The 15,720-nt window shown below is 38.0% G+C and overlaps 1 protein-coding gene across 2 annotated transcripts in view; it reads left to right on the forward strand.

Moving 5' to 3' along the window:
- Positions 1 to 3,213: 3,213 nt before the first annotated feature.
- The window catches only part of ARHGAP20 (Rho GTPase activating protein 20), a 124,848-nt gene continuing 112,341 nt past the window's right edge, over positions 3,214 to 15,720 (forward strand). The window contains exon 1 of one of the 2 annotated variants that reach the window (XM_063430021.1): positions 3,214 to 3,555. In XM_063430021.1, coding sequence (XP_063286091.1) covers positions 3,457 to 3,555 — 99 coding nt within the window. In that variant the 5' untranslated portion in view covers positions 3,214 to 3,456. Of the gene's footprint in view, positions 3,569 to 15,720 lie in introns of both variants that reach the window. The other variant, XM_063430031.1, reaches the window with a different exon arrangement.

Here is a 15,720-nt window from a genome sequence, read left to right on the forward strand (position 1 = left end):
ATCGGGGAGTTGGTAAGCGCAAACAAGAGGGGCCTTGGGGGTCTTCAGCTCACAGATGTGGAGGTTCGCGAGGACAGGGTGCAAATTCATTTACGCCGTTCGAAGACGGACATTTTTGGTAAAGGTTGCACAGTGGTGCTGTTCGGGTTGCCAGGGTCAGGGGCGTGCCCAGTTGAAAAGGGGTCAGAGTACCGGGCATTGCGCCCGGGGGGTGATGGTTGCTTCTTGGTGCACCAGGACGGCTCGGCCCTGTCGCGCTTCCAGTTCGCGAGGGTGTTTAAGATGGGGGTAAGTAAGCTGGGCCTAGAGCCGGGGCAATTTGGGACTCACTCCTTTAGAATTGGGGCGGCAACTGAGGCCGCACGGCTGGGACTGGGGGACGAGAGGATTAAACGCATAGGGAGGTGGGAATCCTTGCGTTTTAGATCATACGTTAGACCAGATAGGCTGGTGTGAGCAGGGCAGTGTGATGCTGTGATGGAAGTGGAATCCATCTGTTTGGTATTAACGTGTTTTTCTTTGCAGGATGGAGAGTGTGGATCTGGGGCCACTCGTATGTCTATTGGGCTCAGAAGAGGGCTGCTGTTCGGAGAAGTGGAGCACAGCTGGGTTTTACTCAAGGAGAAGTGTCGATTTCTTGGTTTGGCTTTAGGGGGTTTAGCTGGCAAAGCCTCAGTAGTTCGTTGTTTAGCAGGTTGGCCGGAGGGTCTGCTCCAGACATAGTTTTATTACACGGGGGTGGGAATGATTTGGGTCTGATTCCGCAAAGGGAGTTGGTTAGACGGATGAAGAGAGACGTGGATCGGCTGTTGGACCTGGTCCCTGGCGTGGTGGTGGTGTGGTCGGAAATGGTCCCCCGTTTCACGTGGCGGCACGCCAGGGATCCAGCTGCAGTGGCTCGATGCAGGGGCAAGGTTAACAGGGCAATGGCGAGTTTTGTGCGGCGAGTGGGGGGTATTGTAGTTCGGCATAGGGAACTGGAGGACATGCTGCCGGGCTATTTTAGGAGAGACGGGGTACACTTGTCAGACGTGGGTTGTGACTTGCTCAATCTAGGCTTTCAGGAAGGGATTAGCTTGGCCCTGTTTCAGGGTGGTGGGGGGCGCACATGTCCTTAAGGGATCAAGTCATGTGCTATGGCGGAACAGGGCGTGTTAAAGCCAGGAGTTAGCTGGAATTGGGAATGGACAGGCCAAGGCCTAGGCTGGAGTAGGCCAGATGGATTAGATGTTGGTAGGTTCAAGCTCTTCGGTGGCTACGAACCTAGGGGGTAGGGGTGTCTGGGTACACCCCTACAGTTAACAGATGGTTTTGGGGCCTCTCTGGTAGGCCATGTGTTTCTGGTTATATGTTAAGTGAATGTTAATTATTGTTCAAAAGATAGGGTCATTGTCAGGGGTATTGTGCGGGGGGATAGTAATATAATGTTAGCTGGACAATGACCCTAAATTGTTAATTTATTTATTTATATATTTAATAATTAATAAAGCTGTGGACGTTATAATCCAACAGATAAATTCGGTGTCAGTGTTTTATTTAAGGTAAACTAAAATAGCACCTGCCGAATAACGACGGTGCATATGTCATGAAGCCCATGGAACAGTGAAACAGGGGAGTGGGCCTTGACAAGGCCAGGAAGTAGGCAGGTGGAAAGGTATGGGATGTTCAGGGCGGGGCTAAGTAGGGGAGGAGTCAGGTAGTGTAAATAGGCGGCCATCTTAAGTGAGGAGCCAGTTAATCTGAATTGCACTGACCTGTCACTTGTCCCACCCTCCCTCCCTATAGTTGAGTTTTGATCCCGTTTGGTCACAGCGGCGGGAACAGGGCGTGTTAAAGCCAGGAGTTAGCTGGAATTGGGAATGGACAGGCCAAGGCCTAGGCTGGAGTAGGCCAGATGGATTAGATGTTGGTAGGTTCAAGCTCTTCGGTGGCTACGAACCTAGGGGGTAGGGGTGTCTGGGTACACCCCTACAGTTAACAGATGGTTTTGGGGCCTCTCTGGTAGGCCGTGTGTTTCTGGTTATATGTTAAGTGAATGTTAATTATTGTTCAAAAGATAGGGTCATTGTCAGGGGTATTGTGCGGGGGGATAGTAATATAATGTTAGCTGGACAATGACCCTAAATTGTTAATTTATTTATTTATATATTTAATAATTAATAAAGCTGTGGACGTTATAATCCAACAGATAAATTCGGTGTCAGTGTTTTATTTAAGGTAAACTAAAATAGCACCTGCTGAATAACGACGGTGCATATGTCAAGACTCCTTGTCTTGAGAGCACTTTGGACAGTGCTAGTGCATCTAATGAAGTTGCTTGGGCTGGTCTCTCTGGCTAATTGGTCTCATATCGCAACAGCAGAGCAAAGGACAGAAAATCTGGAATGGCAAAGCCAGAATCACAAAATTCAGACTGTCTCCCAGCATCCAGAACTGTTGGGATACAGCAAAACTATTATGGGATATGTGAACTCCACAACCCATAAACTCCTATCTCCCACCAACCTGTGCCAGTCCCCTTGCTTGGGAAGCATAACATTGCATTGTTACTTTGGAGCTAAGCTGAGACAAATATTAACAAAATATTAACAAGAGAGGGGTGACTTTATTTGAAAGATCAATTCACATGTTATCAATTCTGCTATCACAATTTGTAGCTGAATTTTAATAACAAAGATTTGAGGTATCAATCAATGACCTGCCATTGGAAGGTACAATGTCATACTATGGACCTGTTTGTGAAAATCACTCCATGGAGTACACAGCATTCATACTGAGCAGGAGTAAGATAATGCAAATAACTTCACTCTTGCATCATATAAATGCTACATACTACAATAAGTGTACATAACATTCCATAGATGTACATAACATTCCATAACTGTAGATTGCACTGCATTGTAGAATATATTTGCTCTCTAAAAACAAGAATACTCTATCTATTATCTAGCTATCCACAGACAGCTTATTTACTGAATATTAGTATAGGTAGTTTGATTGCACAGACACTCTCCATTATAAAGTCCTTATATTTAGAAGTGAGCATTGCATCCTCAGATTGGTAACATCCTTCCCCCAGCTCACCTGCTGGAAGCAGGAGGATGGTAGCAGCAGTAAAGCCTGTGTTTATTGCATGTTCCCTAGCACTGGGCTGGATTAACAAGCTTGGAGAGTGAGCAGTGAGTGTGCCTGCAAACCCTGCGTCAGGAGCCTGGAGCCCAGAGGGGAGGAGAGAGGCGGACTCCCAGCTCAGCTGCAGCACTACTAGAATGAGCTCTCATTGTAGCGGGGACTCACACAGGAGGGAGCTGGCAGCCACAATGATCTTAGGGGAAGAGTGACTTCAGCCAGCTAGTGATGGAGAGCCTACTGAGTGCCAGTGCACAGGGTGGGAGGGAGTGAGGGGCAGCTAAATCTCCAGCAAGGACTGAGCTGCAGTTATATGGACACAGCTTGATGGAAGAAATGTCCCCCCAACAGGACAATGTGGGACAAACCAGATCATCTTCTTTAACAGGAGATCTTAAAATAACCGGGGTCACAGAGAACAAAAAGGTAATCCATGCAGGTCTGATAAGTATAATTATTATTATTACATCATTATTATTATTATTATTATTATCATTATTAGCGTTTTACATTTTCATTTACCTCATTAGAGCAATATTCATTTTATTTCCAGGAGAAGCCCACATTATGTCTATGGCATTGCTATTAGTATTTTATTATTATTATTATTATTATTATTATTATTATTATTATTGCCAGTCTTATTGTCAGAATTCTTCTAAGGGCTTTTTTTTGGAACATATTTTTGGAACATATGCTTTGTTAAAAAAAAAACAGAAATAAAAGCAATATATATATATATATATATATATATATATATATATATATATATATATATATATATATATACATACACACACACACACACACACACACACATATAAACACACACACACACACACACACAAAAATGAAGTACCCCATGGAGAGCCAAATAATGTATTTTAATAGTCAGTAGTTGACAGCCCTCTGCTGGGACCATTTGAGAGAATCTCCCCCTGTCAGCTACATGCTCTGATAATGTATTGTACATGTCAGCTATGCAATAAGTGCAATCAGTAACATATGACTGTATAAATGTGTGTGTATCCCCATCAGATGTCTGTACAGATTGTGGTACAATGCTCTCCAACTAATCATTAGCAAGAATTATTATGTGCAGATCACAGAGTGTAATATCATGGTTAAATAAAAAAAATCTGCATTGTCTGAGATCCAAGAGTTAACTCTTCATTAACGCTTTCAATGCCAGTCGGGTAAGTTGTGCAATCGTTCGGCATTAAAAGGGTTAAGTCTCATTGTCGTTTCCTTTTTTTTAACTGGATAATTCAGCATTAAAAAAAAAAAAAGAGGAAACAAGCATGATCTATTTAGAACGTTTAATATGTTGTTGGAATTGTTTTGATCTCAGTTATAGAAACCTAACATCAAGATTTGATTTATTTGGGTCAGATGTTTAATGCAGTTCTGCATGTAGTGATTTCCATGATTTGTTGGCATCTGTTTAAGGTAAAAAAAATATATATATATATATATATGATTTATTTGAATGACATTGTGAAAAGCTAAAACTGCAAAGAATAATATTGCATACATGTGTTTTGCTTCTTTGACCATTTTGGTGCCACTCTGATTACATTTTAAGGAATATACAGCATGTTTTGCAGACTGCAAATCCCTCAGTATGGAGATTAATGTTGTTGATGTAGGAAATAGGAGTCATTCATCTGATCTCTCCAAATCAGGCAGTCATCATGTAGTGATGATGTCCTATAGCTCAGGTCTGCCACCTATTGGCCAAGGCAGAAATTAAGACTAGCCACCTCATATTTTGTAATAAAGCAAACATTACAAGACAAATCTGTTCAGATTCCATTTGGAATCCTGACTGAACAGAGAACTGATGATTATACAAAATTCAAAAATGTAGATTGCATTTAAACTGGTACCTACATGAACTACCTACATGAAGATATTAAACAATATATTTTTTTTGTTTAAGGCTGCAGTTTTAGAGAATTGTAACTTTTAATATTTAATTAAAGGTTTTTTGCTTACAAACAAAATCATGCTTGGATGTGATATAAATATTTTTAAATTCACAGGGCAATCATAATTAGCCCTTATACTGGTAGGAGAATGGGGATGACTGCCTTTGTTCATTTGGTAAACGAAAAGCTTAAAATGAACCATTGTTTAGTTGACAATGTCTCATTGTATCAGTCTGATTCACTTTTTGCTGTACATTGTATTTACATTCATTTATTACCTGCATGAAATGATATAGAGGTTTACAATGCTGTGACAATGGCTTATTCTGACGGATCTTTAAAGCTTTATTGTGAAAATATGTTTCTTGAGTTATTTGATATTTCATGTAGAAATATGTCTGTGTGTATACGTAGAGAGGGTTCTTTTACACAGAATGTGATAATCAAACTAATAATTGTTATGTAGGTTCGTACTTCAACCTTTATATATCATAACATTATTTTCTTGGAAGATAGGCTAGTTTTTGATATTTTATATTATTTGCTTTATTTAAAACAAAGTAAAGGTGTTTTTTTTAACAGATGTAGAAAGGCAGACGAGATCATTCACTTGGCTAATACCTTGCCTGTAAAACCTGTTCAAACATCAGTGGCACATGTTGTAGTCCCAAAAGGGACAATACAGAATTACTCCTCGGATTGACACAATCCATATCATTGAGTTGGGCAACCTACATATTATTAGTAATGCATGAGGCGTATCAAAAGAAAAGTATAGAACAAATAGCTGTTTATAGCAGTATCTTCAGCATCAAGGCAGAGATCTAATTTGCTCTTCCTCATTAAAATTGGCAAGCTTGTATTCACAAACCATAGAAAAAGCTCTAATATGCATTTGAACAACCTGTACACCTCCGTGAGTTGTTGTATTTTTACCTCTCGTTATGGTGCTGCCTTAGAGTTATGGGATTTTAGTGGAGCCTATGCTAAGGCATCATCTTGTTCAACAATGCTTTAATAACTCTATAGGAATTTGGGATTTATTTACTGAGCCATGAACTTTTCTAGGGTAACTTGAGGTCTGGGCATGAGCCTTTTTAAATTCCATATTTCACGATGTTCTCCTAAACAATGCAAACTCTGTTTAAAAACATAACTTGCTGGACCTAAGTTGGCAGAGATTTTCCATGGGATGGGTATGGAATCTTGGTGAAAATTGTTTATGCATTCAGCACTGATCATCCAGGGGCCAAAGGTTGCAGGAGACTTTGTCAATATTTCTCCCCAAGCTTGGCAGAATATTAGCCCCCAACTCCACACTAGAGACCCCTACAATTACCAGGAGTAATAGTTTCTCAACGTGACCCTCTGCTACTAATCAGTAGACCTTACTACCCAAGCTTGTAGAAATGATTGACGTTCTTTAAGTCACTTGTGTTCAATTAGAAATATTCTGAATTCCTAGTCTGTTAGTTAATTCTGGGAGGGCTGGTTTGGACCCACTATTACAATGAGTGTTTTCCAGTGATTTATTTTACAGCTATGTCATAGGTGTGTCCTGTCTGCATGAAACAAGTGTGAGCATGGTGTAGGAAGGTATATTTATTAATTATGGCATCCTTATTAAAATCCTAAATACCTCATTATCACTGACATATCCAATGAATCATGTGAATCACATTTACTGTCCATTCTCCATCCATACAATCAAGAGGACCACCTTAATCATCATACAAGTCACTGGTCTATAAGAATGAGTAATAGGTTTACCATAGAAGGATTATGAACAACTGTTACTCTTACTGTACACTAAACGACTGAGTAAGGAGAGTGTCAATTCTCCTAGGTACTGAATGCTAGTCTGGACTCAGGTGTGAGTGTTTGTGATCTTGAAGGGCTGGGCATTATGAAGAATTAATTTCAAACACATCCAGTTCCATGGCTACCAATCACAGACCTATTATGTTAAAGATAAAGATTATCAACAAACACCCATCCTTATTCTGGTTTGTTTGTTCTTCACCGCATTGATTCAAAGCTGCCTAGAGCAACGTGTATCCTGTTCGATGCTTATGCCGTTGAGTTAGTAGATATTGTTCGGTAAATCCAAGAAAATTGCATGTGGCTCAGTCGTACGGCTTGAGCGTAGAACTTGCGAGCATGTCCATTGTTGTAAACTCTTCAGTTTTGTTTTCATTGACATTAGAAAATGGAAATTTTTCTCCAATAAGAAAATCGATTTTGTTACTTTTACTGTATGTGCTGTACCCAATTCATTACTTAATCAGATCAGTAATGTGTTTGTATTTGGCATAATATAATTTTTTAGGCAATGTTGGCCTTGTGTTTTGTTTCATTCCAACTTAAACGGACACTATAGACACCAAAACAACTTTAGCTTTATCAAGCAATTTTGGTGTATAGATCATGCTTCTGCAGTCTCACTGCTCAATTCTCTGCCATTTAGGAGTTAAATCACTTTGTTTATGCAGCCCTAGGCACACCTCCCTACATGTGGCTTACATGGCCTTCCTAAACAAGTCTTGAAAAGAGAGATCTAATGATTAAACTTACTTAATTGCCTGTTTCATTTATAATTTCTTATCTCCTGCTCTGTTAATTGCCTTCTAGACCCCACAGGAGCCTCATGTGTGTATTTAAAGTTCAAGTTACAGAGCAAGAGATCAAAATGTCTAAAGCAAGTTAACAACTGATTGAAAATTAAAAAAAAATTCATGCAGGCTGTGCAAGTCACAGCCAGGGAGGTGTGGCTTGGGCTGCATAGACAGAAACAAAAGTGATTGAATTGGCAGAGAATTGAGCAATGAGACTGCAGGAGCATGACCTATACTCTAAAACTGCTTCATTAAGCTAAAGTTGTTATCATGCCTATAGTATCCCTTTAGTTACATTCTATGAAGAAGAAAGTAGACTTTGGCATTCGTATTCGTAAAAATAGATTTTTCAGACGAAAATCTGCATTTTTTTATCCATTAGTTCGAATATTGAATATCGAATGGGGAGCCAAACGAACAAACAAATGAATGACTGCCGAAAGGAATTCTTCCACGCGACATTGGTTTATTCGTTAATTAGCATTAACGTTGATCAATGCAAAGTTATGCATTCAGGGTAAAGGATACACAAGCAACTGGATAACAACACAATAAGAATTTGGGAATTGTTATAGCCAACAAACTAAGCAACAATGTGCAATGTCAATTAGTGGTTGCTAAGGCCAGTAAGGTATTGTCAGTGTAAAAAAGGGCATTAATTCTTGGGATGAAAATATAATTTTGATTCATTAGAAATCAATGGTAAGACCACACGTTGAATATGCTGTGCAATTTTGGGCACCTGTTCTAAGGTCTGATCAGCCAGATATTGAACAAAATTAACTTTGTGGGGCCAGGGTTTGTTGCTTTGGGGAAGAGTCAGGAGTTTGATAGTTGGAGTTACACTATAATCCAGCCCTGAAGAAAAGCTGTGACATTAATATGCTTCAAACCCCGAGACCCTGGAGTCCATTTACTTAGCAGCACATTGTAGGGTACTGCAAAGTGAATTGTACAACATAGGCCAAAATAGATGATTTGGAAAAATTCTCCTTCTTAACTATAGCTACAGCTTGTCTATTTTAGTGTAAAATTTGCAATCAGTTTTTCTCAGTTTATTTCTACTCACTATCTAGTTTATAAACCACATTGCATGATCCAGAACAAGCTCCTATGTGCACCTATTACTGAATTCACATCTTTTGATGGAATACGATAACCCAATTCTAAAACTAATTGAGTTGTAAACTTGTAAAATTTAAATTTTGCATTTAGATTTTTTTTATATATATTATATTTTTTTTGATATTTAAAAAAAATCTAATTATTTTAGAAGTTTATCCCAAAAAAATAGTAAGTCATTTAAAAATAAAGCTTATCCAACAATATTAAATCGAGTCCTTAATTACAACCTGAAAAACGTACATGATATCCAGTGAGAAGGAGGATATCTGCTCTTATTGACATGTTTTTATTCTACGATCCCGCAGACGAGAGTGACTGTATTCAATGACAGACATGCAGTCTAATTTTATTTCCAGCATATTTTCCTTTCAGGACTTTACTTACAGCTATAAATGAGCATACACAATGTTGATTATAGTCTCTTTTTAAAGTTAAAGTACCCACAAATTATAGTTGTCTATGTGGCCACAGATATCCAAAGGGGTGGATCTGAGACCGTGAAGCTGATTTGCAGAAAAGAAGAGAAAACAAAAGCATTGATCCAAAACTAATAGAAATGTAATGTTGGCATTGCAGATTGCCTGAGGATCATGAGAGTTTAAAAACGTTGGCATGATTGGATGCAGTATTGCTGCTGTATTACTGTATAGTATGTTATATGTTGTGTTATTGTGCTCCTCTTTTATTTCAGAAAGGGAAGTTCTGTTCTATATCTATATTTGTTTTTCTCGGCTTTCTGTAAGTTCCATGATATACAATTTTTTTAGACCAGAGGTTAGGCAATATGTTTCCCTCTAGCATTTCTATAACTGTGACTCCTATGATGCCCAGCCAATTCACTGGCTTTCTAATTGGAAATGTCATGACCGTGCGTGGACATAGTCTCGACAGCCAACATAAAAATCATCACAGAAAACAAATATTTTTAACTGTAGACTATAATTCATTGTGGACATTCCGCTATTTAATAAAAACATTGAAAATTGCCTTGTAACTTGTGTTAACCTTTTTCATGTTATGGTTCATATTCTTTTAAATATATATCTCACAATCCAGTTCAGTCCTGGCACCACCAGGGCACACATTGTTTTGGAGTGCTACCTATGCTGACAACAGCTGCAATGATTGGAACATATAACACTGTTTGACAGGAAGCTGAAATGGAAGATACCAGAAACTGTATTTTAGCAAAACAAATTAAGAGCCACTGGTTACTGTATAAGCAGCAGCAGCAACATTAGAAAGTAAAAATATGAAGATTTGTCAGATTTGTCAGTTTACGATAGTGGCAGCCAAATAAGTGATGTGTTTGTTTTCAATAGTTATTATCCAACACATTTTCCATTCTAAGGGAATAAGTACTTTATATTTGTTTAAATACTGAATGTGTAACATCGTACAAAACTAAATATATTTGCATGAAGAATTACACTGCAGCAAAATAAGTGGTCTAGTGTGTATAAAAAAAGTGGTTGCTTGTGATAGTCTATTATTGAACCGTGAATTATTAGCCCAAACACAGGCTCAATTGAGATCGGGGTTAGTAAATGACATTCCCACTCTTGCCCAACACAGAAGCCTATGCGGCTTTAAAACAACACTAAAGACACACAGTCAGGAAGAGAAAGGCATTAAAGGGATACCAACACCATAGTTCCCTCTGGTTTCCCTCTTACACGTCTCCCTACCTCCCCCCAGCCAATAAAAGTTTAAAATCACTTTAGTCACTTACCCGATTCTAGCTCCGATGTACCTAGGCGCTGGGTCGGTGCTCCACCTCCCCTGAAGTACATTGTCGGGGGTGGAGGGAAATGTGCATGTGCGGCTAGCGCTGCAAGTGCATTAGGCCCTCCCCATAGGAAAGCATTGAATCAATGCTCTTCTATGGGGTTTTCACTGATACTGGATGTCGTCATGCAGAGGGTGAGGACGTCCAGGGTCCGTTAGGTGGCCTAAAGTCGGGTAAAATCCCGTAAATGCCTCTAGTGACTGTCTGGTAAATCCAAAGAGATTAGAAAGAAAAAAAGCAAACAACGTTTTTGCTTGCTTTGATTATCATATTATTTTTTTGCTTTATATCTACACAGCCAGAACATCTACTGAAAATCATATCTTTAAATACATTTAAAAAATCTAATCTAGTTACATAGTTTCCCCTTGTAACAAAACTATTCCCCATAAATTCAATCACCTAGTGACTCAAATGATAGGAAAATAGAAGGAGGGTTTCTCCATTTATGGCTTTATTAGTTTACGGTGCCAGTGAGTGAGCACCTATGGAAAGTATTCTAATTATGTCCAGGTGATTAAACCATTGTTCTAATTATTATGTTTTAGTGATATTAATCAGTATATTAGAGTAACTAATATGAAACGCTCCTTAAAAGGATAAATAAGAGGTAAACCTAAATTCATAACCCCATAAAAAGTGTTGTGCCGTGTTATAAATAAACAAATAAACATATACGGATTCTCCCTTATATCATAGAAGACAATTCAGTTAAAATGAGTTTGTAATAAAAAAAAAATCTCAATTCAGTGCACCCCTTAGTGAATAGTGAAATTCAGTCATGTAGGCCAGAGCCACAAAGCCTAGCTCTGGTTATATAGGTGTAGAGAGAGGGGGTAGCCCCCACTGGAATACACTTCTAGAGGAACCAAACATGAAACCAGGAATGTGCAGACTCGTTATACAAATTTATTATTTAAAAGTTGTGCTTACTTGAAAACAAGGTGAGTTCCCACATTGGAGACTCACAGATAGACACATATCAGGCTTGAGGTTCCAGGAGAGAACCAGCATGGCTGTAAAGCTCTATCCATGCTCTATCCATGCTGCACATCAAGGTTGCCAAAAAACAGCCTCCTCTCTGCCTCACGATGACGTCAGATGCCACGTGATGCATTTCGCCCACTATGTGGGCTTCTTCCGACCTTGTCTGGTTTGATCTTCACTGGTTTTAAACCCCCTTACCATTCTTATTGTCTCTCTTACTCTGATTGACAGTCTATGTTGCAGAATACTTTGTACACAATTCTCTTGTGACTAAATGCAACAAACCATCATTATTAGTATTTTATAAAGATAGTATCTTTAAGAAATACTCATTATGATTGTGTTGGGATTTCACTGAAATGCCAACCCAGTCAAGAGAAATACAGAGAAAACTTTGTCTCTGTATTTCTCCTCTGCTTGACATTTCTTGACACAAGGTGGAGCCTATTTTTCAAGACCTGCAGCCGTCATCGCTGAGAGATAGGGATCTATGTTCTAGTTACTCTAACACGCTGATTACTGTCACTAAAAGCTAATAATTGGAATAATAGTCTAATCCTCTGGACATAATTAGGACACTTTACATAGGTGATCTCTTATTACCATGATAAACTAAGAAAACCTTGAATGGTGATACCCTTGTTGTTTTTTTCCTTTCATCATACCCATTAAATGATTACATGTTTGGTGAATAATTTTGTTACAAGGGGTAACTAATCTGTTTATTTCTTTCTTTATTTTAATCTATTCAATGGTTGATTTTCTCTAGGCTTTTTTGGCTCTGTAGATACAAAGCAAGCAATTCAAATTAAATATATATATATATATATTAGCTAAGGTTGTACCAGTTTTAGTGTTGGCTGTACTGTGGTGAAATAATTTTGAATAGATTCACCTCTCTGTTTTGATTATAATATTCTTAAATATAAATTAAGTGACAAATGTATTGAAAACATAAAGAGCATCATATGTACATTTGTGAGTTAAAAGGAATAATAATCGGATTAAAAAAAAACAGAAATACTTGATTCACAAATTAATATAAATACTATCCACTCTGAGGATATTTGGATAATTTTGATAAAATATTAAAAACTTTACAGGAACTTTGCTTAATACATGTGACAGTTTGAGTCAAGGAAGTAGACTATCAAGGTCAATGAACCTATGGCCAAGGGCCGTTTGCTACATTGCAGTCTTGTATATTATTATGTACATGTTGGGACTGTGGTTGTTTATTCTGTACATTCATGTACAATTTTCTTGATCCATTTGTTTGGTCACTGTTGTTCCTGTTTCATTGTATTAGTCACAAACGGAATCACTAAAATAGGGAACTCATAGTTTTAAGCTATCGAAAACTGTTAACTTGCTAAAATATGTTCATTTAAGATTGTTAGTCTGCCAAGCTCACCAAACTGGTTCTCAATGAAGAATGATGAACAAAGAATTTTATATATAGATTTTGAGACGTTATCATACTTTGCCATATTACTAACCCAAACCCTATTATTACCCCTCTCCCAGTCTTGAAAGTCACAGAAGTGATTCTCTTGAATTTTGTTTCGCGTTATTAGTGAAGCACATGTGTATTTTAATGTCTTCATGTAGGTTAAACTTGAACTACAACATATATAAATAAATATATAGAAAAAGAAGAATTAGAACAAAATAGGGAACTATAATGCTAGATGTTATGTTCCCATTGGGTTCTGTGATGTAATGGGTTTAGTTAAATACAGTCACAAGGTTCACATTCATACATGTTAAGGTTATTCTCTTAAGTTAGAATTCAAAATGAATTCCAAATTTAAGGTAAAAATAACATTTCCTCAGTCAGAGAGGCTTTCAGTTTGGCTACTTGGCTATTTGAAAGTCCGTCTTCTTTGTATCATTTCTGGCTCAGATGTCATTAAATGTCTTAATGTTTTCATTCTCATTCATAGATGAAATTATTGTTTTTCCATATAAATATGCAATTTTTCTCTTTTACAATTAATGGTCCATACTTAATGTACAGGAAGCGATTATATTTCATAGAATAATTTGGTATTAAATGCACAGCGATCTTATACCATAAAAAAATACTGGTCGTATTGGGAGCTCATTGAGTTTTAAAAATGAGAAAATGGTTTAGTGTTTCGGCACAATGCTTTCTTCATCCGTCTTTTGACAGACACTGTGTTGTTGTCTTCAGTCATGGCGTTCCAACATGCAGGCTATGTATCACAAAAGTATTCTGTACAATAGAAGACACAGGGTAGATACACGTTGATGGTCCTTAGGATGGTCAGGCTGAACGCGGTGTCTACAAAGAAGAAAAATGGCAAAAGAGTTGTCAAGATCAAGTCGTAGGAGTACGGAATATAAAGAATCCAGAAGCCAAGCTGGGTCAAGGGTTCCAGAAAACAGAGAAAACAAGAGCAGTCTAGGTCAAATACCAAAATATAAACAGAAAGATAAAGCAATATTGGGAAACAACAAACAAAAACAAGAATCATCTGAGGCAAAGCAGGATTAACCATAAAGCGACCCTAGGCAGTCACCTATGGTCCAGGGGTTAAACAGGGGTTCTGGAACGTTGGTCCCATTAATCATCCCTATGTGAAGAATGGATATGGGAGCCTAAAACTGGAGACCTATGGTCCTAGAGATCTTAATATTTCTCTGATCTGAAGTTATTATATAGTCGCCTGTGTGTGCCATTCCTGCCGCCCTAAATTTACAACTGCGTTGGTGCTCAGTAAAGATGCGTAATTAAGCAGCTTCTGTTTTAAATAATAGTGTGTAGAGTGGTGTACATGCGTTGGTATAAACTGCAGGCAGCCAGAGATAAAGTCACAGTTCAGAAAGAAAAAAGAAGATAAAAATGATTAGTTGTTTCAAAACATTGTGAATCTGTCAGCAGCAATATATGTGTATCACAAGTTCACCTACAGAAAGATATACATTTAACTATATGGTTCTGGTAAAATCTCAGCAAATGTATAATTTAGAAGATATATTATCCTGGAAACAGTATTATTTACATCCAGTGTGGTGTCATTATTCATTTTACTGTTCCACAATTATTTAATACTTGGTACTTGGTAAGGCATGTCTTTTTGCTGATGATACTAAAATTTGCAACAGGGTTGATGTTTCAGGAGAGAAAAGCCAAAGGCAAATTATTAAGATAAATTACAAAAATGGTCAGAGTTGTGGCAACTGACATTTAATGTGGATAAGTGCAAGATAATGCATCTTGGACGTAAAAACCCAAGGACAGAGTATAGAATATTTGATAAAGTCCTAACCTCAACATCTGAGGAAAGGGATTTAGGGGTAATTATTTCAGATGACTTAAAGGGAGGCAGACAATGTAATAGATCAGCAGGAAATACTAGCAGAATGTTTGGTTGTATACGGAGAGGTATTAGCAGTAGAAAGAGGGAAGTACTCATGCCATTGTACAGAACACTGGTGAGACCTCACTTGGAGTATTGTATACTGTTTTTGAGACCATATCAACAGAAGGATATTGATACTTTAGAGAGAGTTCAGAGAAGGGCTTCTAAACGTGTTCATGGATTGCAGAATAAAACTTACCAGGAAAGGTTAAAGGATCTTAACATGTATAGCTTGGAGGAAAGACGAGACAGGGGGGATATGATAGAAACATTTAAATACATAAAGGGAATCAACACAGTAAAGGAGGAGACCATATTTAAAAGAAGAAAAACTACTGCAAAAAGAGGACATAGTCTTAAATTAGAGGGGCAAAGGTTTAAAAATAATATCAGGAAGTATTACTTTACTGAGAGGGTAGTGGATGTATGCAATAGCCTTCCAGCTGAAGAGGTAGAGGTTAACACAGTAAAGGAGTTTAAGCATGCATGGGATATGCATATGCAAGGCTATCCTAGACCTAAGATAAGGCCAGGGACTAATGAAAGTATTTAGAAAATTGGGCAGACTAGATGGGCCGAATGGTTCTTATCTGCCGTCACATTCGATGTTTATGTGGTGAGCAGTTACATTTAATAGAATAGCTGAGCTAATCGAGAGATAAATTAAGATTGAGATGTAAATCTTTTATGTCAGGAAATGGGTGTCCACTAGTTTACCACATTGTCACAACCATATGTGAATTCCATATCTACCG

This window comes from Pelobates fuscus, chromosome 1 (assembly GCF_036172605.1).
Source record: "Pelobates fuscus isolate aPelFus1 chromosome 1, aPelFus1.pri, whole genome shotgun sequence".
Lineage (NCBI taxonomy): Eukaryota > Metazoa > Chordata > Amphibia > Anura > Pelobatidae > Pelobates > Pelobates fuscus.